Below are 24,490 nucleotides of genomic sequence, written 5' to 3' on the forward strand. Positions count from 1 at the left end.
GCCACGGAACAGCTCTGTCTGACGCCTCCAAAGCCATAAGAAAGCTGGCTTCAGACCTGGAAGAAGATTTTGACGCCAGAAAGAAAGAGGGCAGATCCTGGTACAACGGCGTCGTTTATGGTCCTAAAGATTCTATGTGGAACGTGGACAAGCATTGGGATTTTGGCTGGTTCTGCGTAGCGGCTCATCTGCTGGGAAAGAAGGAGCTTTTGGCGTTTTTCGCCTTTCTGAGTCAGATAGATACCCACCCCAAAGACGTGATTTGGAGGACCTTTGAAGATACCTCTCCCGCCCTGGCCGAATTACTCAGAGAGTTTTCCATTTTCTACCCCGAAGATGGGGTAGAAAAGATGATTCTTAAAGACACCCCTCTCAGAAAGCTGAGCAAGAAACAGAAGCAAGAATCCTGGTCTGTCGTTCACCCTCAGTGGTGGATATATAGTTTTGTACGCTGGCAAAACAAGATGTACTTCCTGAAGAATTTTGGCTGGGATGACGATGAGTTGGAGCGTTGCTATGCGGGGCGTGCTGTTTACCCTACTTCACTGGCATTGGCAGGTTCACTAAAGCATTTAAATTATGTGAGGGCCTGATTGGCTCTTATTTGTAAACTTTGCTTTTCATTATGCCTTTTTAAAACATTTAAAAACATTTTTAAGCATAGTTTTTCAGTTACTCCTTATAACGCGATGTCCGCTCTCCCTCATGCCTCGGAACACCACCGCTGCTTTGCGCCGATCAAGAAAGCTGAAAGGAGGCCGTTCTGTAGAAGCAAATTCGACCGCGTTAGAAAGAAAATCCTTTTCCAAGACTTTTATGGAGGCGTGGATAGACAAGAACCGCAGGACTCGCAAATTGAAGTTATGGGTTGCAGACCGTTGGCTTTACAAGTTGCGGAAAAAGCGTTGTTCTCTGCGTCGCCAGATGCAAGTGTGTTATTTCAGAAGAGACTATCTGAAGAAGTTGGCTATGAAGAGGTACTCTCGTGACAAACTCGTGACGAAGGTTCTGGCGCAAGACTTGCCAAAGCTTTCAAGGCGTACGTTTATTTTGACTGTAGGTGGCGTGCAAACTAGACCGTTATCTAAGACGCAGGCCCGGTGTTTCAAACTACATTGCGAACAAGAGCTAGATAGAATCATTAGCAGTTATGCCTTTGTAAATTTTGATAGCATTATGTGCGATACGCTGTTTTGGAGAAATAATTGCACCGACAGAAACTCTTTGCGGGGTTTCTGTGATGAATGTAAAGAGTTAGTAAGTCAGCCAGACATGTAACAGGAACACTTTGATTAAAAACATGTTTAATAAGCATAAAGTTGTCTGTCTTCTTATTTACACGTGCTTACCCTTGTGTAATTTGAGGGCGAAAACGTAATTACATTTAGTAAACACATCTTATACACGAGTGATTCGGGTTAACGACTGGAAGTTCAGAGTAAAGCAATTCCTTCGCTAAGAACGGAAACTGCTTCTCCTCCTTGCGATTCTGTTTAAAAGATTTTGTCTTCGCGAAACCATTTCAACAGGATAAAGGAATGAAACGCAAATTCAGACAACAATATATTTGACCCTTATACCACAAAAGGTACATTAGAAAAAGAATGTACCGTGATTAAACGAAGAAAAACAAAGAACAAAAAATTACGATAACTATTGAACTATACCATAATGAACAATTATCAAGTTAATATGCGACTGTGTCATGGTCGGTGCGTAAATATATATAAAGTTAGCTCCGTGTTTAGCGCACGGCTTTCCAGGGTTTCTTGAACATGGGTCTGCTAATATAGGCGTCACAATCCGGGGGTAAAAACGTTATTGCCTGCATCTTGTTTTTATTTATACCACTTCCGTTTTGAACTGTCATAAAACCATTTCCTTTCAAAACTTTGGCCTTGGGTCCTTTGCCTTTACCTTCACCTTGAGAACGTAATTGCATTTTATGTGTGCTGGTACCAGGTTTCTGTACTGTGTGTTTACCGTCGGTGTCGTCAAACGTTGCTGCTTTGCCTTTGGGGGATAGTTTGTACTTCTCTGGTAGTGCTGCATTTATTCTGTCTAGAAATGAACTCTCTGTGTAGGTCTCCTTGCTTTTGCGACCTCTTCCGCCACCATCACCTCCGTCATCATCATCGCTACTGCCGCTATAGCCATCGCCATCATAATCGTTTGGGTCACCTTCATATTTGTCTTTTCCCTCGTTGTACATGAGGTCCGCCATTTCACGGGTGTTCATTTCATTCTCTCTGGCAGTTTGTAATATGTCCTCGTTGACATTTAAGATGTTATTCGCGGCTTTGAGCGCTTCTCTTGTTTGCAGATAAGTGTTTTCTGTGTTTCTGGCTGTCCTTCTGGCGTCAGCGTTTCCCGCAGCGATCAGTCTCTGCATCTCTTTTTTATGTGCAAAGGCGGCTGGCGTTACCCCCAGATTCATTATGCGGTCTCCGTGCTTTTGTAACAATTTCTGTTTTCTCTTTATGAGGCCTTCCATTGTCACGCCATAAGGCAAGTCTTCTTTCTTTAATCTCCCTTCCGCTAAGGCCATTATCAAAGCGTGAATTTTGCGTATTTGGTTCGCATAGTAGACGATGTTTGCTCTCTGTGGGTGTTTTATAGCGGCCAAGTCTTCATCTAGTTGTCCCTTTATTAGTCCGCCCGATTGCACCTGCCTCTCGTTTTCCTCTTGCATGGTGTTCCAGTCCTTGCTATTTACTAGCGTGTACTCCTGAAAAAATTTATTGCTGATGGCACTGTCGTTGCTCATGATTCTATCTGCGTCGCTTCGTACTTTTCTTTTTAATAGGCGCTTCTTCTCCTTCCTCCGAGTCCGAGTCACTCTTGAGGCGCTTCAGTTGTTTGTTGCTTATTTTAATCAAGTTGGGTTCTATCAACCGTTTCAATACTTCGCGGCAGAGGTCTTTCTGAGAACGAAGGGCTTCGCGGCGTTCTTTCCAGTTGAATTCCTCTGCCGTGAGGTGATTGATTTCGGAAGCGTATGCTGCTGCTTGAGTGGTGAGTTTGCTGCTGCTGTGGTTGTGGAATATGTCGGCTATGGCTAGTGTCTCTTCTCGCGTCTTGGGCAGTCTACCTTTATTTACAAAGTTTCTCACCGCGTCATATTTTGTGTACAGTCTCTCTGTCATTGCCCCCCTTGTTGGCGAATTCGCAGCTTCAGTTTCAGTAGATCGGTGTAGCTTTTTGGCTGTACCACCTTCCCGGTCTTGTTGTTCACGAATGCAAAACTTTTCTGTTGCGTGGTTGTATATAAGGTCTCGTCCATAGGAATAACTCTCAAAGTCCCCGGTCTTTCCGGTTCATACCTTTTTACGTTTATCGACGGGTTTCTGCGACTGGACATTTGTCAATCGTTTACGATCCACTAGAATCTTTGTGTTACCCTCGCTCTTCAACACGTTCGTGCGGTAGGTGGCTAGTCTGTTCTTTTCCAAAGGGTGCGCGGCTATTATTAAGTAGCGGTGGTAGTCCTCATCTTCGCAGCACCGCGAGTAGTAGTCGTACAGGTGCTTTAACTGTTCGCCTGACTCGCAGTTGCTCAGAAAGCGTTTTACGTTCTGCTTGTCTGCCGGGTACGGAAATATCACTTTGTAGTGAAAGTTCTGTCTAAGCTGAACCGCGTTCTTGCCCCGCGGGTGCAGACACTGTTGAGTGACTATGAGAAATATGTTGCTGTGGTGGGCAGTAACCGTGACGGTGTGAAGAGTGCTCTCTGCACTGTTTACTTCGCTCATTAAATCGTCTAACACTAAAATGCCTGGTCGTTTGCTAGGCGGGAAAAGTGATTCTACGTCCGACGGTAGCCCCTGTTTAAATTCCACTCCTTTCTTCTGCAGAGGTTTGAAGCGCTCCTGAAAAATGGAGTTGTAGCAGTAGACAACTCTCTTTACATTCTGGTTGTTCTTGGTGTAGAAATGCCCGTCGATGCCCGACAATAAATCGCATATCCAAGTAGTCTTGCCCGAGCAAGTGGGCCCGTAACAACACATGTTGCCTGGGATGTGGAATTTCACATCCTCCATTGTCACAGGGTTCCCTTTTGCATCCGTCAAGGCCATGTTTACGCGAGCGCATACAGAATCAATAATGAGACCGGTTTTATCAGAAGTCGCCTTTTTATTTCAATTACTCAAAAATTATTCATTACGGTTACATCAATAAAAAATCAATCTTCTCTCTGAATTCTGCGTGGTCTGCTCACTTGACAATTCTGCTTGTATTTACGTTTAACTGTGTTATCGTGTCCGGTTTGATTAAGAAACTTAAAGCGCGAATGAATTAAAGAAAAGACAGCCTCGTCATTGTGTTTCTCGTCTTGTGCATCGTAACTCTGAAGAATAGTCTTCAAAGCGTATCCGGCTGCCAGTCTTCTTCCAACGTACAGACAATGGTCGCCGCACACGGTTGTGTGCACTTGTTGAAAATCTTCTGTGCTGCGTCGGAAACCATCGAAGCGTTTCCATCCAGCGTAGTGCCAGCTGGGCGCCTTTCCGTACGAGTCGAAGAAAACTGGCGGGTGGTTGGCATCGCGGCGGAATATCAAAACCCAGTGGGTGCCTCCTTTGCTGATGGGGTCTGTGTTCAAAATGTACAAATATCGCGGGGGTAACTTTTGTGGAGGTTGGTCAGCGGCAAAAACTCTTGGGTCAAATTTTCTAGTGAACTCGTCTCTCTGCAGGGCTTCCTCTAACTCTAACGTGTCATGCATCTTCAAATCCTCTCATAGTTTCCCATGAACCGGGAGTGGGATCTGTCGGTGGCCACAAGCTGTTCCTCTAGATCTTTTATGGGGTTCCAACGGTTAGCGGCGTTGTCTGTGTTCACCAGTTTCTGGGGTTGCGAATAGGCTATGACGAACACCAGTTGACCTGGAGGGGCGTCTGCAGCGGCGTTGGCGTGACCGTCTGCATTTATGTGCACTTTGGGTTTCACTAGCTGCTTCTCGGTGTACCCGTTCATTCCCACATCTTCTGGTTTGACGCAGAAATAACCGACGTACGCTCCTCTTTCCAAGTGTCTGGGGTCTCCACTGCCTCTGTGCTCTCTGGGTCTCCTAGATCGGGGTGCATCTGCGTCGCACAGCATTTTGAACACCATGTGGCGCACTTCTGGGTCGTCCACTCTCACCCCAGCAGCATTGTAGTGGTAGGGTCTCCAAGGAATGCTCCTTCTCTCTGTCCAAATGCTCATCTCTCCTTGACGGATGTCTACGTCTGTAATGTGCCAGGGTTTTATTCCAAAGGCGTCTGTACCGTAATTGCCTTGTCCTCTCATCTCCGCGTGCGGGTGGAAAAAGAAGTACCCCATCTCTGGGAAACCGTTGTGTTCGCTGGTGATGTTGTCCAACAGCTTTCCTTCTGGTAGGGCGAAGGGTTGGGGAATGGGCTCGCTTATCATCAGGTGCATCTGTTCTGCAGTGATGAATGGTTCGTTGTCTGTAATCAGGGTCTCCATGTTCTTTCCATCTTTTGTCTGCATGTAGTAGTACTCCAGGTAGGTCTCGTTCATGTTATACAGCACTCTCACATTCTCGTTCACATTTCCCCTTCCCTCTGGATCAGCTGCTCGTGACACCACCAGCAGCGAGTCATCTGCCGGGGTAATCACTACATCAAAATTCTGCCAGCCGGGGTGTTTGCCTGGCTTTTCAAAGAATCCGTTGGGCAGGGCGGTCGTGTACCTCTTCACACCTCCATTAAGCCTCAAATCTTCTTCCATCTGTAACACGTTGTAAAACTTTTCGCGTAGAGCACCATTGTTGGCATCCAGTTCTGCATTAGTGCGGAATATTCCCACACAGTCTCGGTCTTCAGCAGTGGCGAAGTTGCCCCATTGCACCTTTCTGTTGTCATAGTAAAAGTTGCGATCTCTTTGCATCTCTTCATCGCGCTTTTCTGCATCCGTGGTGTTCATCAACCATCGGAAGTACTCTTTGAAGGCATCGTACGGGGTGGGGTTGTTCAGTTTGTCCACCGTATTCATGTTCACTTCTATGTTGTAGATGACTGGCAAAGGGCAAGAGAATCTGGCGTGATTCTCGGGTGCAATCACTTCGCCGTTTACGTGGGCAGGTGCGGCAGGTCCGGGGTTTGCAGGCACAGCAGGTGTGTCTGGCTGTGTTCGGATGTTGTTGTTGTCCACTGGGCTTCTGTGTCCTACTTGATATCTGTTTGAGTACGTCACATCTTCCCATTGATTATTGCCTGCGTTCCATCTCTGTATCTTCATGCGGGTGTTGAAAGTGACTTCCTTCAGGTCTATCACTGCAGGGTCAGGGGGCTCCACTCGGAAGGTCAACTTGCTTTCCATTTGATCCTTGGTCATCCATCCGTTCGCAGGTGCCAGATTCCTTTCTTCAGGTAGTACGCGCGCAGTTTGGCCTGATACGTACGTCGTCTTTACCTGCAGAAAGGTCTTTTGTTTCTTACGCAGTGGTTCCTCAATGGCTTCTATCTCTAACACTTCGGACATAAGGTTTACATCGTCAGCAACCACGTCTCTATCTCTACCGCCGTATTGCGCCATATTGCTTAATAAAAATGGATGTTAACAGTTCAATGTCTAGCTAGTGAATGAATGATTCTACTTCTGTTGCAATGATTTTATAAAGTTTCCAAGCGATCCGTAACCCTTCTTGTCTCCTGCAGACTTTGTTGTCGTCTCTTTCTTGGCCTTACTTTTACTGGTATTCTTCTGTTTCTTTTTCTTCTTGCCCGAGTCTGATCCGCCGTCCTCTTCTGCCGAAGAAAATTCTTCCCCACTGGAAGAGGAGTCGTCGGACGAAGTAGAGGCCTTCTTACTTTTCTTGCCTTTCTCGGATTTACTCTTTGTCCCCCGTTTCTGTTTCGCTTCCAGCAACTGCTGCATGACGACCTCCATGTTGTTGATGCGTGCGTCTGTCATCTCTTGCACGAAGCTTGACGCGGCTGCAGCGGGCTTTGTGCGATTCAATTGTTGCTTTCTCTTCTTGGTTGCGGCTTTGCGTTGTAGCTCTTTCTGCTGCTGCTGCCGCTGTAGAACAGATTTCATGGCAGCGTTCTTCTGCATCAACGATTGCTGTTTTCTGAGTTCGGCTTTGCGTTTAATCTCGTTTATGGTGCGCATACGGCTGGCCGTCTTTTTGGCATCTCGCTGAAGGCTGTTGAGTTGTTTCAGTTTTTCTTCTGCTCTTATTTGTGCCGCTGTTAGTCTGGGGGTGGGTTCCTCTTCGTCTTCTTCGCCTGAGTAGTCTTCTAATTCGTCGGCATCATCATCATCCTCATCGTCTTCCAGATCTTCATCACTATCTACAAAATCGTCATCGTCTTCGTACTCTGTAGCGGCTTTTCGTTTTCTAGGTGTGGGCTTGGTTCTGGATTGGGACACTTTCTGGCTAGTTTGTTTTATCTTCTGCGCTAACTTCTGCTGCTCCATCACTAATTTTCTAGTTTGTTTCTCTAAAGGAGTGTTGGCCGGCATCGCTGAGGCGGGCGTAGAGGCAGTGACCCTTTTTAAGTCGACTTCCTCTGTGCCCGCAAATCTACTAAGCTGATCGCCACTCCAAAATTTCAAGTAGGCCATGATGAGCTCTAGAGACCCAGTAGCACCTTGAAGCGTAGACCTATACTGACTGCCTTTTCAAGCAGGCTTTTATTCTTAAAGGAGCCGATTGTGTCGGCCATCTGCAGGTCTGCGGAGTGTTTCTGATGCAGACTTGTGTTCTCTCTGGAGTAGGCTATGTCGTGCTGCATGGCAGCGGCATCGAGTCTGTTCTTTGGGGCATCGCCACGCTTCAACCGCTTCTCCAGTTTGGTGCCGGGTCCCAGATAGTTGTAGGAAGGAAAATGAAATTCTGTGTTGGGGAACATACGCAGTATCGTCTCGTGCACGTCTCTGCGTTCTTTGTCATCTTTGAACTCTACTCCGCTACTCTTTATGGTCTGCACAAATCTATGTCCGAAATGTCTGCTACGTGTTTGCCGTTTTAAATGTCTCTGTCTAAGTCGGTGACTTCTGCGTTTCACTTTACCCATTATTACAATCCAAGGGTGGCCAGAAAATTACTGAAAATTCCGCTGCCTGACTGCACGCCAGTGTGTTTATCGACCTGCTTCAGAAGACCGCTCTGCAGTTTATTGACCATGTTGGGGGTGACAAGCTTTTTTAAGACCTTTACTTTCTGTGCTTTGGAATTTAGCATAGGGACTCCGGCATTAACAGCTTTCTTTAGAAGACTGTTGGCCATTGCTCTCACCTCTTTATTTTCTGCTATCTTTTTACCGTACTTTTTCATTCCATCCAATGCTCCTTTTAGCTTGTTCTTGAAGCTACCGCCACGTTGACCTCTACCAGTCTGACCTGCTACACCATTGATCAAACTTCCAACCAGCTGCGGCAGAATGGGTATAAAAGCTGCAGCTAAAGGAGCTATACCTCCTCGCTGTCTTCTCGACCGTCTTCCGCCTGCAGCTTTCTGTGGGGCTCTGCGCGTACGAGTGGAACGGCGCAGGACGGGTGAAGGGGCAGGTCGCGCCACTTCCTCCATGCCCGCTGCAACTGCTGCAGGCGGGTGTTTGAGGCTACCACTCCTCCCGCAATGCCTCTTACACTTCTTCTGGCCTTTCTTGCCTTTCTTGGTTTTGCGTTCAATTGGGCCTTTACCGCTGTGCAGGTTCTTGCTGCAGTATATTTCGTGCCAACTGCCGCCCTTGGCACGCCTCTTTTTGTTCTTTTTACCACCCTCTTGGAAAGGATTGACGCCGCTGGAGTAACCGGCACCTCTCTGAAATAGGACCAAGTCGCGTCTGGCACTACCGTAAACCATAGTGATCAATGTCCACCGCACTTGCAACCGTCTTTGGCAATAAAGAGCAGTAGTTGTCGCTTACGCTGTTGAAAAGTCTGCTTGTTGCGTGCAGTTCTCTTGGCTTTTAAAATCGCGAGGTAACGGTTCTTACGTCTCTCTTCTCTGGCTTGCGTAGGTTGGCGCGTGTGTGTGTGTGTAGTCCGACTGTAGCATTCTTATGACTAACTCTAGCAAATGAAATGTGTTTTTATCTACTGAGGCGCTTCTTTGTGGTGTATTTTATAAGTCTTAAGAAGATTTCCTCCTTCTGATCGAGATTCTTCTCCGTTGTGTCTGCCGTACTGAGCCAGACCCTTTTTGTGCCTGCTTTTTGGATTTCAGCCGTTCCAGAAACTCCATCTTGCGCCGCTGCCGGTACAGACCGGGCGCTTTAGATTGTTTCACCACTTCTGTAAACCCGTTTGTTTTGCTCATTTCGTAATGGAGTCTTAACACAAACTGAATTGGGTTTTGCAGATGCTCTTTTTAATGGTTCTTACTACAAAATATACAACAATATATTTAAAATAGATTCTTCTTGCGAAACTTAATGTGCATCAGAAATTGTAAGTGCGGTAGATTGCGGCCAGTGGAGGTGGCTAATTGGAAGGTCAGACGGTCGGGTTTGAGGGGTTCTACACGTTTCCACTGCAGATTATCTGGTCTCTTGGAAACCCACGAGTCACTTGTTCGGGAATCGTAGGTGAAGAGGTCCATTGTGCGGCTGCGCTCCCTTCCCACAAAACTCTCCGAGATGAAGTCTGCATGCAACAGGATGTGTGCGAAGGAATGATCAGAGATGTAGATCCAGATGTCTTCATCGAGGGGGCGGCAGACAGGTATGCCTCGCACTGCTGAAAAGTCGACGGCGTTGGTATTAGGGTCCAGCTCCATTGTTAAATAGTAGCTCTGCTGTCCACTTGCGTTGTGCACCGTGTTTTGGAACATGAACAGAGTGTTGAGCGGGTTGTAGTGAGAGAGCATCAATAGGGCAAAGCTGCTGGGGTTGCCTTCCATGTCACACAACCCTAGGCAGAATCCTACTCTGGCCGGAATGCTGCATCTTCTGGCGGCCAGATTGCTAGGTTTAAGAACACAAAAGTCCCTCTCCAAAAACAGCAACTGCCACTTGTCCCCCAAGGCGATTGAAGTCGTTAATTGGTTGAGCTGGTTGCACAGCTCTCTCACCGAACTTATCTTGCAGCGGGGCATGTCGTGCTTGGTGGTGGTGCCCGACGAATCGTCTAGCTGCATGGTAATGTCTCCCGGAAGTATGTTAAACAGCTGATCGTTTCTCATGCTTAGATTTGTTACGCAAACTTCATCATTTCTATTCAGTTCAAAGAAGGAATTGTTCTGTTTCAATAAAACGTATTTACCGTCGGCGTCTGTGGTGCCTTGTACGTAAATGTAATCGGGTTTTCCAAAATGTATGGCCATGTTTTAGCCGTTATACCAATCTACACCACCCTTGGAGAAGGTGAAAACAAAGGCGTTACTGCCAGTGTGAAATCGTACTTCTTTGTTCCAGTCGGCGCCGTTTCTCACGAATACGTCTAGCTCTTTGAGTTCCTGACGCTCCAATTTGCGCTCGTGTCGCTTTGGCTTAGGGTAGAACTCAATGACCTTTTTTCGTGTCGGAAGGGGTATTATAGGGTGCACCATGTGCTGCATGTTGGCGTTGTTGCTCGAAGTGCCTTGCGTTCTGCTTCGGAATCGCACGTTGGGCAACTGCAAAGTGGCTATTTCGCTCTGCAGGCCGTCTTCGAAGTGCGAGTCGGAAAAGAAATCTCCAAACGGTATCACGTCTCCGTTGTTTATGGCAGCTAACATGTTTCCTTCTTTGTTGGTGATGAGAATACGGATGTTTTCGTCCGTATGCATTGTTATGGTCTTTTTTTCTGTCTGCACACTACACATCAGCGCGTTTGATTGCACATATGAGTGCTTGGGTATGGTAGAAGCGTATCTCTGCCCCATGCTGGCTTGCGTCCAATTTATTCTAGAAGCCGTGCTGTGCAGACGTATCACAAAATCTCCTGTTTCAGGGGTTCTCGTGAGAGTAGCACTGACCAAGGTGTAGTTACTGCGTTCGTGTAGACCCAACATGACACCCATGTCGCTTGAAAGGCATAGTAGGTGCCGTAAATTTGCAGCGTAAAGAGGGGAATAATTGTAACCGCGGAAGCTGAAATGGTTGTTGGCTAAATAATAGCCATAGGGGTTTATATGTAAACCTTTGGAATTTTTAACTGTAGAAAACTTGCCAGGTGGGGCCGTGGCATCGTCGATGTTGCGAAGACCATGTACTCTATCGCTAAAATCGTAGCTTAGCACTTCCGTGTTATTCACCAAAGCAGCCAAAATGTCTCCAACTGTCGCATCGTCTTCGTATAGCTTCTGCATGTAGTGTTGGTGAGACTCTAAAGTTCTCTCGTGTACTGTGTCCCATATTTTAGTGAAAACAACTTGTTTGTTGTTGCTATTACTCCACTGAAAGTCCCAAACGAGTTGTTCGCGAAAGCTTCGCTCAACATTCTTAACAACTGTGACTGGGCGTATCTGTAACGCATCGTAAGTGGTTCTAAGCACTTGATTCCAGTTAGCGTAGTGTGCCAAAGGTAGATGCAGACTCTGCAACAAGGAACCGTCATCGGCTATAACTCTCACAACGGGTGAATTCTCTTGATAGTTGTGTATTATAGCTTTATGAAGAGTTACTCTCCATTCGTTGACTGGTCCATCGCCGTCTTCGTCCCCATCTTCCAACCCTCGCTTTCGTGCATAACCTAATTTGGGTCGAAAGTCCATCACGCCGGGCAACACACCTCTGAAGCTGCTTCGGCGGTAGCTGCCCAGAGGCTGGTTGGCCACGTCGTTGGAAAGGAGAGTAAAGGTATAGTCGTTGTCCTGAGCATAGTAGTCAAGTGGCAAGGCGAACTGCATCGGCGAGTCCGTAGCCATCTCTGATCTCTTTGCGGCTCAACCACAATCTGTAGTCTGCTGGGTAGTTTTGAAGTTTCACCAAGTATCCGCGACGCTTGTCTTTGCGAAGTATCTTGGAAATGACTGGCTTGTCGGGAAGCAGGACCTTTTGTAGCTGCCTTCTGTAGAACACCCCCTTTATCTTCTCACCCAGCAAGTCTTCTAGTCTATAAAGGGTAACTGTCGGCGCTGTGGGTCTCGAGTAGATTTTGTGCACTACAAACACCTCCTTGCTGAATGTGCCTCTGTACTGCTTGAAGAAGGTTCCTCTGGCTTTTGTAATACGGACCGTATCTCTCAACCGTACTGGTTCTGAATAAGACTTTTTACTCTTTTTTTTCTTAACCAGTAACGCTTCTCTCTCGTCCAATTCCTTTTTCACTAGTTTGCTGGCCACATCTAGAGTAACTTGTGAAGGTGATAACCCTTTTAGAGCTGAATGCGGTCTTCTGTTGTAGTTGAAGGCCACCAGGTCTAGCACTTTCTGCTTGTTGCGTTGATACGGCCTGTTGTCTATGTACTTGTAGTAAAATCGCTCCCAGGTTTGATTGAAGCGTTCGGCCAAAGCGCATTTCTTCTCGCCTTCGCTGGCGAAGTGGTTAACACCGTTCTTGCGCAAGTAAGGTCGCAAATATTTATTGAAAAATTCTGTACCTTTATCGGTCTGTAATTTGTTGGGGAAGTTACCACCGTTTCTGAATATTATAGTCTTGAAAGCCTTTAGAACAGCCCGTCCCGACTTGTTGGGTGTCCACACCAAATCTCCCTGCCGGCTGGTGACGTCTATCCGGGCGAGCACGAAGTGTTTATCATGCATATCTACGAGGTCCGCCTAGGTGAGGTGAGGGGAGGTAAGGTAAGGTTAAGTAAGGTAAGGTAAGCAGCACTAAATAGTGAACAACACTAATACACTTGCCTGCCAGAGGTCGTCCAAGCCGTACGCTTTGGTGGGAGGGCCTTTGTCTAAATTCTCTTTTGCATTACGCAGCAATTGGTTGGCTAACACGTATTTCTTTTCGAACCGTTTGATTTCTGGCAAAGTGAATTTGTAACTGGGGTTTTCGCTACGCAAGTAGGCCAAAACCACTCTCGGAGCGGCAAAAGCCACGGGACTTACTCTCTCGTTCAAATAAGCCTCGCGCAACACACTCTGTCTGCCAGCTGCCATCTCGACTATGCGTAGAGTCAGTAAAACACACTCTTTTATGTGGTTATAAAAGGTTGTTTTTATTCTAGTACTAATCAAAAGCCACTACATAGTATTGATCGTTAAAAGCAAATTCGCCGTCGTCTAACAGCAGACTCTCTTCACTAGATCCTCTTCTACCTCTGTTCTGCATACTGAGCTCGTTTGCATGCTCCTCCTCGTCTGTTTCGGAAAACTCGCCAACGGCATCGTGTAGGTAAATGTCTCTCACTATCTGTTTAAAGGCGTTGCTGCTGGTGAACTGCTCTACCCATTTGATGGTTTCGTTTATAACGGCACGTCGGCATATCTCACATAGACTGTCGCTGTGCCTACAAAGACAATAAAAAAAAATGCAAATAAGTTCTATTGTCCGATACTACTGTCTGAACATATATATTTTTTCGTACTCGCCAGAATCTGACACAGGTTGTTGCTGCTGCTGCTGCTGTTTTTGTTGTTGTTGTTGTTGTTGTCGGTTGTGGTGGTTTTTTATCTCTTCAAACCACTCTCTGTCGTATGGATGTTCGTTCCGCACATTAACCGTTCTCCCACCGCAGCAAGATATTATGTTATCCACTTTGACATTATTGTCGCCGTCAACATCGTCTGTGGCCTCCGTCTCTGCCGGCTCTTTAGCAGTGCTGCAGCATAGAACAGCCTTCAATCTAACCCACACCCTTCTAACAGCACCCAAAAAGGTCGGCGCCGCAGCTACAGCAGCACCTGCTAACGCGGCCATAGTCAATACACAACTAAAAATTAAACTGGGGCATTTACCTTTTTTAAAACAGACGAAGCTTTCTCTGCACCACAGGTCCTAGGTAGCCAAAAGGGTAGGTGGTGAACGTCTTTCCGCACACTACTCGCTTGTCGAAGTACACTCTGTAATTCTTTTCCACAACGCGACTCTGCAAATCAAAGACACCCTCTGTGACACCGTTCTCGGGGTTCTTACCGGTACCGCGTCTGATCTCGAATTTCGGGTAGGCAAACTTCTGAGAAGACATAAGGTTGTTTCTAAGCTCGCCACCAAATTCGTAGTTTTCGTCTGCAACACTACAGCAGGAGTCTATCATGACGTCTTTGAGAACTTCATAGTTAACTATTCTGCTGCTTGCGTTGTTATTCATTACGCCTTTGCATTTGAATTCAACCTTTCTGAACTTGTCGTCAATTCTGTCTTTGCGTAGGTCGTAGGCTGCGTACCCGTAGTTCTTCGGTCCGCCACACACCCATTCTCCTATCACGACTTCTCCGGATTCGTCTAATTCATCCGTCAAGTCTCCGAGAAAATTGCCAGTGGGTGGGTCTTGCTGTCCTTCTCCCGTCTCGAATACAGCCGAATCGGTGTCGCAGTAGAGAACTCGAGTTTTCAATTTCTTCAGCAACTGCCTGTAGAGGTGAATCCTGCCGTGAGAAGTAGTGAAAACTGCATGCACAACGTTCCCTTTCTTGCTACCTCCCACTGCAAATTGCTTGTCCATCCAGTGCAGCATCAGAGTTTCTTCATTGACTATGGCAAACTTTTTCTCTGTTCGAGATTCATCTTCCAAGAAGTCGTAGAAGACTTTGGGTTCGTGGGTCATGCGGGTCTGCCGTTGGTCCTGCTTCTCGGCCCACTTACCCCAAAAGCTGGTCAGGAAACGCTTGTTCAGGTCGTATAGGGTCTTGTTCTTCTCTTCGCCTATGTTGGCAGGGTTAAGCTTGACGCCCTCGGCAGCTTCGTACTCTCGTAAATAATTATTTCTAGCTTCTGGAGTGGTGCAATTCTTGGGCCAGCCTGCAGCTTCTTGCTTGCCCTTCAGAAAGGCGTTGATGTAGTCTGCAAATAGGCCTTTCTTGCGTCTGGGGTAGTCCCACACTTCGTATACTTCCATTAAGACGTACCCTTCCTCCAAAGCCAGAGTCAGCTCGTCCGTCGTCCAGACACCTTCCACCGCTCTGTCTTCGGGGTTGTGACAACAGCTTTGTAGCTCAAAATTACTTTCTTCTGCACAGGTGCGACACAACACGAACATGAGTTTGGCAGCAGCATTGCCTTTGGGAGTGATTCGAGTAGGCAGCACTGGGTGAAACAGATCTTGCGGCGGAAGAGCCAGACAGTGCATCAGACCGTAGTAGGGCAGAGGGAGTGTCTTGACGAACTCCACATTTCTCTTTATCATCGGGTGGCCCATGGGGTAGGTGCAGGTCTTGTTCACGAAGGGGTACAGCGAGGTTACGTCTTCGTACCGAGCACAAGACTTTTTTAGCAATTCTTTTACGTTGGGATTGGCAGCAAGCTTAGAGCCTTCGAAGGACTTGAAAAACATTTGGTAGCAATCGACCCTTCCCCCGAACAAAGCCTCTCTGGGGTCCAACGGATCCCGGAAATGTTCCAAATCGTCGCCCACGTAGGTGTTGTACATCTCCGTGGTTTCTGGGTCGCCTTGCAGCAGGAGACGCCAGCGGCATTCCCAGATGCTCTCCACTTCGTATCCAGCGCCTCTCAGCAAAGCTTCTCTGTTGAGGGTGTTGGTAAGTAGATCTCCCATCTTACGGCCTGCGATGAGGGAGTAGGTGTGCGGGGTGTGACAGTCACCACAGCCATGCCACTCGCACCCGTAGAATTCAAAAACTCGCTTTCTGGCTTCTTCTTCGAGATAACCATCTACTTTGAACAAACCACCAGCTATCACAATCTTGTGTTCGCCTTGGTTCTTGCCGGCATACTGCAAGCGACCTTCGAAGTGGCAGACGTCTAGAAATTTCAACCAAGTCTTGGCAATCTTGCTCTGCACATCCTTCTGCAAATAGCCTCGGTGTGGTATCAGCCCCACGGTGTTCTTCTCCAGGTACTTGGTCCGCCAGACCATGTTGCAGTAGGAGGCGATGGTGAGGTTGTTGACACCGGGCATCACTTTGGTGGTGTTGTAGCAAGCTTCAAAAAACTTCATAAAGCATACTCTCAAAACTCTGACATCGTCACGACAGTACGCTAGATTCTCTTGGAAGACATCGTAGAAGTCGATGTGCTTGAGAAGACCATGTTCCTTTAGTTCTTTATTGTGCAGATAGGGGTTCTCTATGGTCTCCACGTACCACTTCTCAAATTCAGCCTTCTTTGCGGCAGACATGAACTGCGTCTCAAAGTCCTCACGCATGGGGCGTTCTACCTTCCTGTCCCAGGTTTCTCTGTTGTTCAGGCGGTAAGGGAAAAAGCCCTTTTTAACTCCTGTCACTCCAAACGCTCCCGGCATCTGCTCCAAACGCATGGGGATGAAGCGCAGAGAATCCATGAAATGTAGACGTTTCTCGAAGGTCTTTATAGACAATATGGAACCGCCGTCAAAGATGACGTCAGGATCCTTGGCAGTGTACTTGGCTATCTTGTCCACAAAGGGGAAGTAGTCGAATCGGCTGCCGTTGTGGGCAAAGAAGCGAACGTACTTATGTTTACCCAGAGTGGCTTGGAATAGCTCTCCTTCTTCGTTAAAAAGGCTGTCTGCAAAATGGTCTATGCTTTCCAGTCCCTCGAAAACCCACTCGTTCGCAAATTCGTCCTGTACCACGATAAGATTGACTTTTAGGTTGCCGCCTTCTTCCCGAAGGCATTCCATGTCTAGAAATAGGAAGATACCCCTCTGTTTCACCTGTTTTTCGTGCAATTCCATGGCGTTGTGAGGCTGAAGGAAACAGAGGTGGGTGTACTTGTCAACATTTCTTCTACAGGTGTTGCAGAAGGTTCTACCACACACGTGATCTCTACCATTCCAATGGTTCTTGTTGGTTCGCACGCCTTTGACGATCTTTAAATCTCTGTTGCATTTTAGGTTTGGGCATGCGTAGATGGTGTCACAGGTAGGTTTATCGTTTGTGGCGGCCGTGAAGGGACTCTTGTGGCTGTTGTAGCATCTGCGGTTGAAAAATAGTCTACCACAGTCTGTGCACTTCACGCTTGTATTGTCTGCGCTCAGTTGGTCTGAACCGCAGAAACCCTTGCACATCACGCAGGATTTGGCTTTACATTTGTGGCGTTTGCGCAGATCGTACATTTGACACTTATGGCAGAAGAAGCCTCTGTTTTTGCCCACCAAAGCAGGAACCGACGTCAGTGCATCGAAGTGACCATCTTCGTGAATGAGGTAGATGGGTTTGCCTGAGGCAATGTCGTTGGCGTGATAGATGACGCTGTAATCGTTCTTTCTTGAAAACACCGTGACGGGGTGCTCGCAGAAATCGGCATGTTTAATCAATTTCTTGATATGAGTAACTTTCAATTCACCATCAGCAGGCAGACTGCACTCTTCTCGGATCTTCTTAGCGTAGTTTAAAACTCGAAAAATGTTTCTTTTGCTTCTTGTTTCCAAATAACCTCTATGTTTATTTTCTGCAACCAAAACTGCCACTTTGAGGGCAACAACTAGACAATGCGGGTTGAAGTGACTAGATACTCTAATTATAGATTTCTTGGATTTGAACCATTTGTCGACGGTCTTGCCCCATTCCCTGGCTCTTGCACCCCCTCCAGGAACACGAGTGTGGTACACCGCTATCCTGAAGTCACCCCGTCCCACATCTACTTCGGTGTTGCTAGTGAGAATAGCAGCAAACTGTTCACCAGCTACTCTTGCGTCAAACAAATTCATTCTTACTATAGGGAGAACGAAATCGTTGTTCAGATCGTTAGACTTGAAAATCAACTGTACATAGTCGTCTGGGTGTATTTGCTGCAACATGGTGTTTTCTAAATCACGCATTACTTGCATAAAGGCTAGATGTTTATCTTGTACCTGGGGTCTGTCGTCAACCCCCACGAAATAAACTCTACCCGTGACGTTAAATCTGTCATTGTGAAAGGTACGTTGCTGACGAACACTGAGAAATTCGCTACCGTCGACACCTAAAGTCTCTGGTAAATTATTTCTGAGGTTTTCGGGAGGAGGACTGGGTCTAACCTGATTGTTTTGTCGAACTGGTTCTTCGGCGATGGGTTCTTCCTCTTCTTCTCCGTCGGATGAAGATTCTTCTGATTCGGATGAGGACCGCTCTTGCTGCTGCTGTTGCTGTGTCTGACGCTGCACGCGGTGTAGGTCCGGTTGAAGTTGTGGTGAAAACTCTTGTCTTGTCAAAGGCAACAGACTTCTTGCAGGTTGAGCGTTTGATATAACACCCAAACGTCCTCCATTCTGGGGAGTAAAGCGACTGACGACTTGAGAGTAAAGCCTGTCTATACAAGCGTCTAGTTCATTTTCAGAGTCACTGTCACTGTCCGAAGAGTCATAAGGACGGTAACTGCCCGCCATATTCGTTAGATTAAATTAAGCATTTGCTAGCGTGGCATTTTATGCTAATGATGTGACAGAGTCATAAAGCGTGTAAATTTATTCATTACAATCATTTCCCGCCACTAAGATGGCCATAGAAACAAGAAGAGTTGAAAACTTAGAATTGGACGTAGCAGATTTTACTTTACACACCAATGTGTTGGTAGAAAAGCAATTTGTGAAAAACGCCATATTCTACATCAGCGCCACTTCCGTTTGTAGCAGAGAAGAGGGCAGCTTTGACAAGGACTTTGTAGTTGATTCGGGTTCGCTGTTGGAAGAAGTGAAAGCCTCAGAAGTGCAGGCAGTTTTCCGCCTGACCCCATACTTTGCCGTACACGAGGATAAACGCATATCCGTTTTTCTTTTCGTAGGAAATGCGATAAGAAAAACTAATTTTGAAGAGGCAGATTACATAATCACCTCTCTGAACGGAGTCAAAGTGGCGGAAAAAACGTTTACGGTGATCGGCAACCTATCACTGACTCACACCGTGCGGGAGACAAATCAGGATCGTAACTTGACAAAGGAAGCTATAAGGCCTGACAAGCAATTCGTGTGTGAACTACTAAACGAAATTTGCCTAAACATGGAGGGTTTGGAAAAGTGCGACGTGCAGGAGGAAGGCTTCTACAACATAACAGAGCCATTAAGAAAGAAGTTTGAAGAATTGAAAGATGCGTACGATCTTTTATTTCTAAATCTTCACCCCAAAACCACCGGTATGCGATCTATGCAAACTATAGGCAAAATTGAAATCGCCTGTGTGAAGTGCAAAGCTCCGATATGTACACACACGTATACAGCGTGGTCTGCTGTTGACAAAAAGTGCGTCAACAATGACACATTGTGTTTTTTCTGCACTGCCAAAAATAGAAAAAGGAAAATTGATCAAATTTAATTTTCTTTTCGCTAAGGATCGCCAATCATTCATAGTAAAAAAGTGACATGTACAAACAAGGCGTAACCATAAATTAACATAATATGTAGGAATAAAAAGACTAACACAGAACGCGAATTTATTACTCACTAAGTCGAAGAGTTTGCATAGTTCAACATGCCTGTTAAACGCACACCCACCTCCAAGAACAAGGGCAAGAAGGCCGCCTCTGACTACATAGACTTCGAAGCTAAGCTGGAGGGATACGATTCGGGAGACGAAGACCTGACAATAGTGGGAGAATCGGACGGGACGACTTCATCGTTAGCAACTTGGCAGGTCGATTCCCCCGCTAGCAGCGTGCCTCACATGCAGCTGGACAGCGAGAACCGCAAGCGAGACTTACAAGAAATGGAGAACAACGCTAAAAAGAACAAGAAGCGCAGATTGAGAGAAGAGGAAGAAGATAAGGAACCTGGTGAACCTTCTGCGCAGTCTGCTAGCTGTTTGTCTTTGAAGGAGAAGATAAAAGCAGCCAAAGAAGCGAACAAAAAGATGGATGAAGGTCACTTCGACGAGCGTATACGCTGCCCATTGTGCCATATGATTTGTTCTGAAAGCACCAGCGATAATGGCGACACACACATCTGGTGCAGCAACAAATGTGCCTTGCCCTTCAAGACCGCCAACCAGAAGGCGCAATTCTTTGGAGAGCTGATGGTGCGTCTCCGCGCTGATTTTGTCAACCCCAACACCCCGCCAAACTGCAGCCATGACGAGACGTGCAAGCTTGTTCATCTTATTGGTGAAAAAATCAGCAACCCAGACTTGCAAGACACTCTCTTCTTCGTGTGCCCCAGGAAGGTTGCAGACGGTCAGTGCGACTTTGTGGTTGATGCAGAGAACGAGGGAGATGCAGCTGAGTACAACGAACTGTTGTACGTGAACCGCCACAGAAAGATTAACCACGATGCTGAGATCAACAGAAAAGCCAACGCCCAATCTTTTCGAATGGGTATACAAAACGCAAAAAACAAAAAGAACAAGAACAATAACTAAACTCTGTTTTTTAACTGACATTTTAACTATCCGTTTCTGATGCTTTGTAAAAGAAATTTACATATGACGAAGCGTGAGTTAAATGCTCTTTTTATTTCATATTTTACAAGAAATATACTCTGTTATTTTTAGCTGACATTTTAACTATCCGTTTCTGATGCTTTGTAAAAGAAATTTACATATGACGAAGCGTGAGTTAATTGCTGTTTGCATTTCATATTTTACAGTTCCTTTTACAAATCCATTGCTTTTCTGCCGGATTGTAAAAACGCTTTAGAATAAAAAAAGATTGGCGAATCTTATTGCCTCTGTTAATCGCTTATCAACTTCAACTACTTTATATAAGTTATGACAAAGGAAAGTGTTTTTTTTTAAATCAAACACAACATCTCATTGGGGGGTTTGGTCGCATTCTGCCTCTTACAATAATCAACATAGGTAATTTCATCGATTTTCTTGTTTTGATAATCTTTGTACCATCCAACTCTAGTCTTGCCCACGGTGCAGAGATAGCGCATAAACTCCTCGTAGTACTTGGGCTCCCGTTCCATTAGACTGCGCGCCAAAGCTCGGAAATCAAACAACGTGTTGACTTGCGTAAACTTGTGTAATTTCAGCTGGGGGTCTTTACGCATGAGTTGAAAGGCCTCGAAGATGGGCTGCAAAATGTGGCTTTGTTCTGCACTTGACTTGCTAGGCCATTGTTTTAGACAATAGGACTTGGGAGGCCTCAAAAAATCAACCACTTCATTCTTTATGGATGTGTTTCTTGCAGATTCCAATTGCTCTAGGCGCTTTCTTTTCAATGCGTTGTTGATTCTGGCGGGGGTTACAGTGCAGTAATTTTGATTATCTGTCAAACCACCTGCCACGCGCTCGTTCAGCGGTAATACGCATCGATGAGCAGCTAATTCCAAATCCATCACGCACTGTTGATGCACGTCCAGACTTTCCATACACGCCCATACTTTCTGTCTGAATCTGTGCAAATGTCTAGCTGCTTCTAGCCCATCGCCAAAACTAGTTTCGTTGACCATCGGCATGTACAACACATCTGCAAAGCTGCGCATGGCTTCGTCTGCGTAAACTTTCAATTTGTTTTTACACTGATCTACATAATTGGGAGGCTTGACTGCATTCCTTCTATTGTTGAGGGGCACTTCTGTGGTTTTAGGTGGGGCAAACATCGATTCGACCTTGCGTTTCGGGTCCACAGAAACGGAAGAGGGGGTGAGTGACACGGGCACTTGAACTGCAGGAGGTGGAGAAGTCATTTGAAAAGCGTCATTGCTCACAATAGGCGGTTGCCAAGGAAAGTTAGGAATTTCTTGAGAAACAACGTGCGAAGGTTGATTAGACAGAAGGTCTTGCGAAGTCGTGAGAACCTCCAGTGAAGCGTGACTTGTTTCTGCTTGCTGTTGAGGCGAAGTGAAACTTGTTTCTGCTTGCTGTTGAGGTTCGGGCGCAGCAGAATTAGCAGCCTTGCGTGAATTTTTAGTGTTTCTACCTCCTTTCTTTCTACTGTTTCCTGCGGCAGTTGTAGTTTGAGCGGAAGTAGCAATTTGGCTTTGCAATTGTGTAACAGAAGTATTGCCCGCCATTTCTTGCACGTCGTCGGTCGCACTCAGTGGAGCGGAAACGGCCTCCCCGATGGCACGCAAACTTTCGATCGACAATTCGTCTTCTACCATGCCATAATCTATGCCGTGAACTGCTCTCATTAACTCCGCTATGTTGTTACCATTGATTTGCTGCGACTCTGTGTTAAATTCGAGCAAATTCATGCCAGAATTCACGTCGCTTTGGGGTATAGAAGGAACGGCTAAAAAAAGCTCATTCGCCATTGAGTTTGTCGTTGCTTATGCTAATTATCCTCGCGTGACGTTTTAAATAAACAGACACACACGCACATACACAACAAAACACGAACGCAAAGTCAGTGAAAAAAAGCAAGCAGAGTGGACATAAGTAGTTTTATTTCAAGACACCCTCAATCTACTATGTCTTGGTGACACCAAGGAAAAGTTACAAGAATTACACCAGTCCAAACAAGGCGCGATGTACGTGCACCAGATTAATATTCAACAACACTATAAGAGAGAGCCAAAAAAAACAAATAGAAACGAACACTGTTTACGTAGGAACTGATTGTATTTTGACACGCTTTCCACGTGACTTTTACGCACGGAAAAAATCCTTAGTAGGATCGTCTGCAAGTGCTACAACATCTTCCACTATAAGCTTATCGCTACACTCTCTTTTAAAAGAATATATTTTATAAAAGTATTGAGGCTAAATTTTGCGAAATTTTTAAGAATATTTTAAGAATAAACCCGCGGCTGAGATTTTGAAAGGATATAATTTTGTGCGTTGAAAATCTTTACATGTTTTTTTAACTTGACCGTATAAATTATTCCTTTCTCTAAACGTCAAAAACTTGACAACAAAACGAAAAGAAACCTTAGCTTTAGCCGAATATTCAGTGCTTATGACAGTTCAATGAACGGTACATGTAACACATATGTATGGTATACAGCAAGAAAAAAATGGACTGAATCGCGAAAAGTGTCATGATAATGTTTTCTTTATTAAATAAAAAACAGCACTAGCCGTATGTTGGATGCAAATAAATTTTTGTTTATCATATCGGGCTTTATTGCCTGCAGTTTGGCTCCCAAATTACTTCAACGTGTCAGAAATGACAAAAAAATTTAACGAAAAAAATGTCATTAGCTATTATTTAAGAATAATACAAGAATATTTTTAGCCTTAAATCGGCAGAAAAATAAAAATATTCTGCCTAGGCCGGAAAAACAACATTCTCATAAAAAGAGTGTATGACACATTACAAGGTAGCCTTGAATACTTTTGTAAAAACGGTATTTAATCTAATAACTTGTCTACAAAATGCTGTAGCAAAAGAGAGTTGAATTGTATTAGCAGTGTTCACTCCTGTCTATAAAAGCACGTTTTTTTAAGTGCTGCGATGCATTAAGAATAACGCGGCAAAACGCGTGTTTGAAATCTGTGTTTTTAATTTTTTGGTGTGTCATTTGTAAATATTTAGATTTCTATAAGAAATGAAATGTATTTTTAGTGTTCCCAATTAGTTTGTACAAGCTGCATAATCCTGACACTTGAATAAAGTCATTTATTCATTCATTCACACTTCCAGGAAGTTCAAACACCAGAACAAAGCCAAATATTCCCACTTGCATGTCTATAAGCTACACAGCGTATGTCAACAACTGCCCAGTTTTCGTCTCCGTCACGAAATGGTCTATTTATGACAGTCTTATACTTAAATCCACTGAGCAGCCTCCTCAATTCTGCAAACAAGTTTCGACCTTTACTGCCGAAAAGCCAGGAGACATATTTCGTCTAGTTTGTAGTTAGCGTGTGCCAGAATGGCCCCCCCAGTACTTCTGTAAACACCTCTATTTTGATTTGCGGTCACCGCAAAAAGTGACAGCTTGTTAAACGACGCGCAACAATGCTTTAAAACAAATGCTTCGTGATTCAACCGCAGTCCTCGGAGAAGTTTCATCTGGTAAGTGGAAAAACAATTTCTAACATTCCGTTTCATTTTAGTTCATTTAATTTGTATTTGGGATTTAAAACCCGGGTTGAATCACCGCAACGGGTTACCCTCCTTTTGTACATGAAAAAACGCTTTCAACCCGGGTCAACCCTTTTTTTTTTTGGCCGGGTAACCCTGTCTTGGAGGGTTGTTAATTTCAACCTTTGTTCATGTGAATGGTTGATGGGTCGCCAACCCGGGTTGGTATTTAAGCGCAAATTATGTACGTTCGAGTTTAAGCTCCCAGTCCACAAATTAATCAACCACTGTTCAATGGTACTAGGTTTACTCGGAAACGTAAGTTTGTTTTTCGTCCGATAGGTAGTTTGCAAAAGCTGACCCCGGGTCAACTCCGAGTTGAACATGCATGCCTCGCAAGAGGTCAACCTGGGTTCGTGTAAAGATGAAATTTTTCAACTCCTCGACAGTCACCTGACTCGGGTTGGAACTGTACTTACACATATTATGTATTTTATTGTTTTTTAGTGTACAACATATCTCACGCGTGCAGATAACCAAAATACAAGACGAGACTTCAACAGCTCACTAAGGTGATTATAAATTTTACACATTTCATTTGTTATTAGTGTGGAACATAACTCACGCGGATGTTAAAATTGTAATTTTCTTGTCTTATGTTTGAATAAGA

The 24,490-nt window shown here is 45.4% G+C and overlaps 2 protein-coding genes across 2 annotated transcripts; both read right to left on the reverse strand.

Annotated features, from left to right (window-relative positions):
• Positions 1-11,765: 11,765 nt before the first annotated feature.
• On the reverse strand, positions 11,766-12,644 carry LOC144640435 (uncharacterized). Its single transcript, XM_078499588.1, has one exon. The coding sequence runs from the start codon at positions 12,642-12,644 to the stop codon at positions 11,766-11,768; it is 879 nt and encodes a 292-aa protein (XP_078355714.1).
• Positions 12,645-13,798: 1,154 nt separating this feature from the next.
• On the reverse strand, positions 13,799-18,301 carry LOC144640436 (uncharacterized). The gene has a single exon (XM_078499589.1). It carries the CDS (start codon positions 18,299-18,301, stop codon positions 13,799-13,801), a length of 4,503 nt encoding a protein of 1,500 aa, XP_078355715.1.
• Positions 18,302-24,490: the final 6,189 nt, after the last annotated feature.

Source organism: Oculina patagonica, unplaced genomic scaffold (genome assembly GCF_052425735.1).
Source record: "Oculina patagonica isolate OP01 unplaced genomic scaffold, crgOcupat unplaced3, whole genome shotgun sequence".
In the NCBI taxonomy this organism is placed as follows: domain Eukaryota; kingdom Metazoa; phylum Cnidaria; class Anthozoa; order Scleractinia; family Oculinidae; genus Oculina; species Oculina patagonica.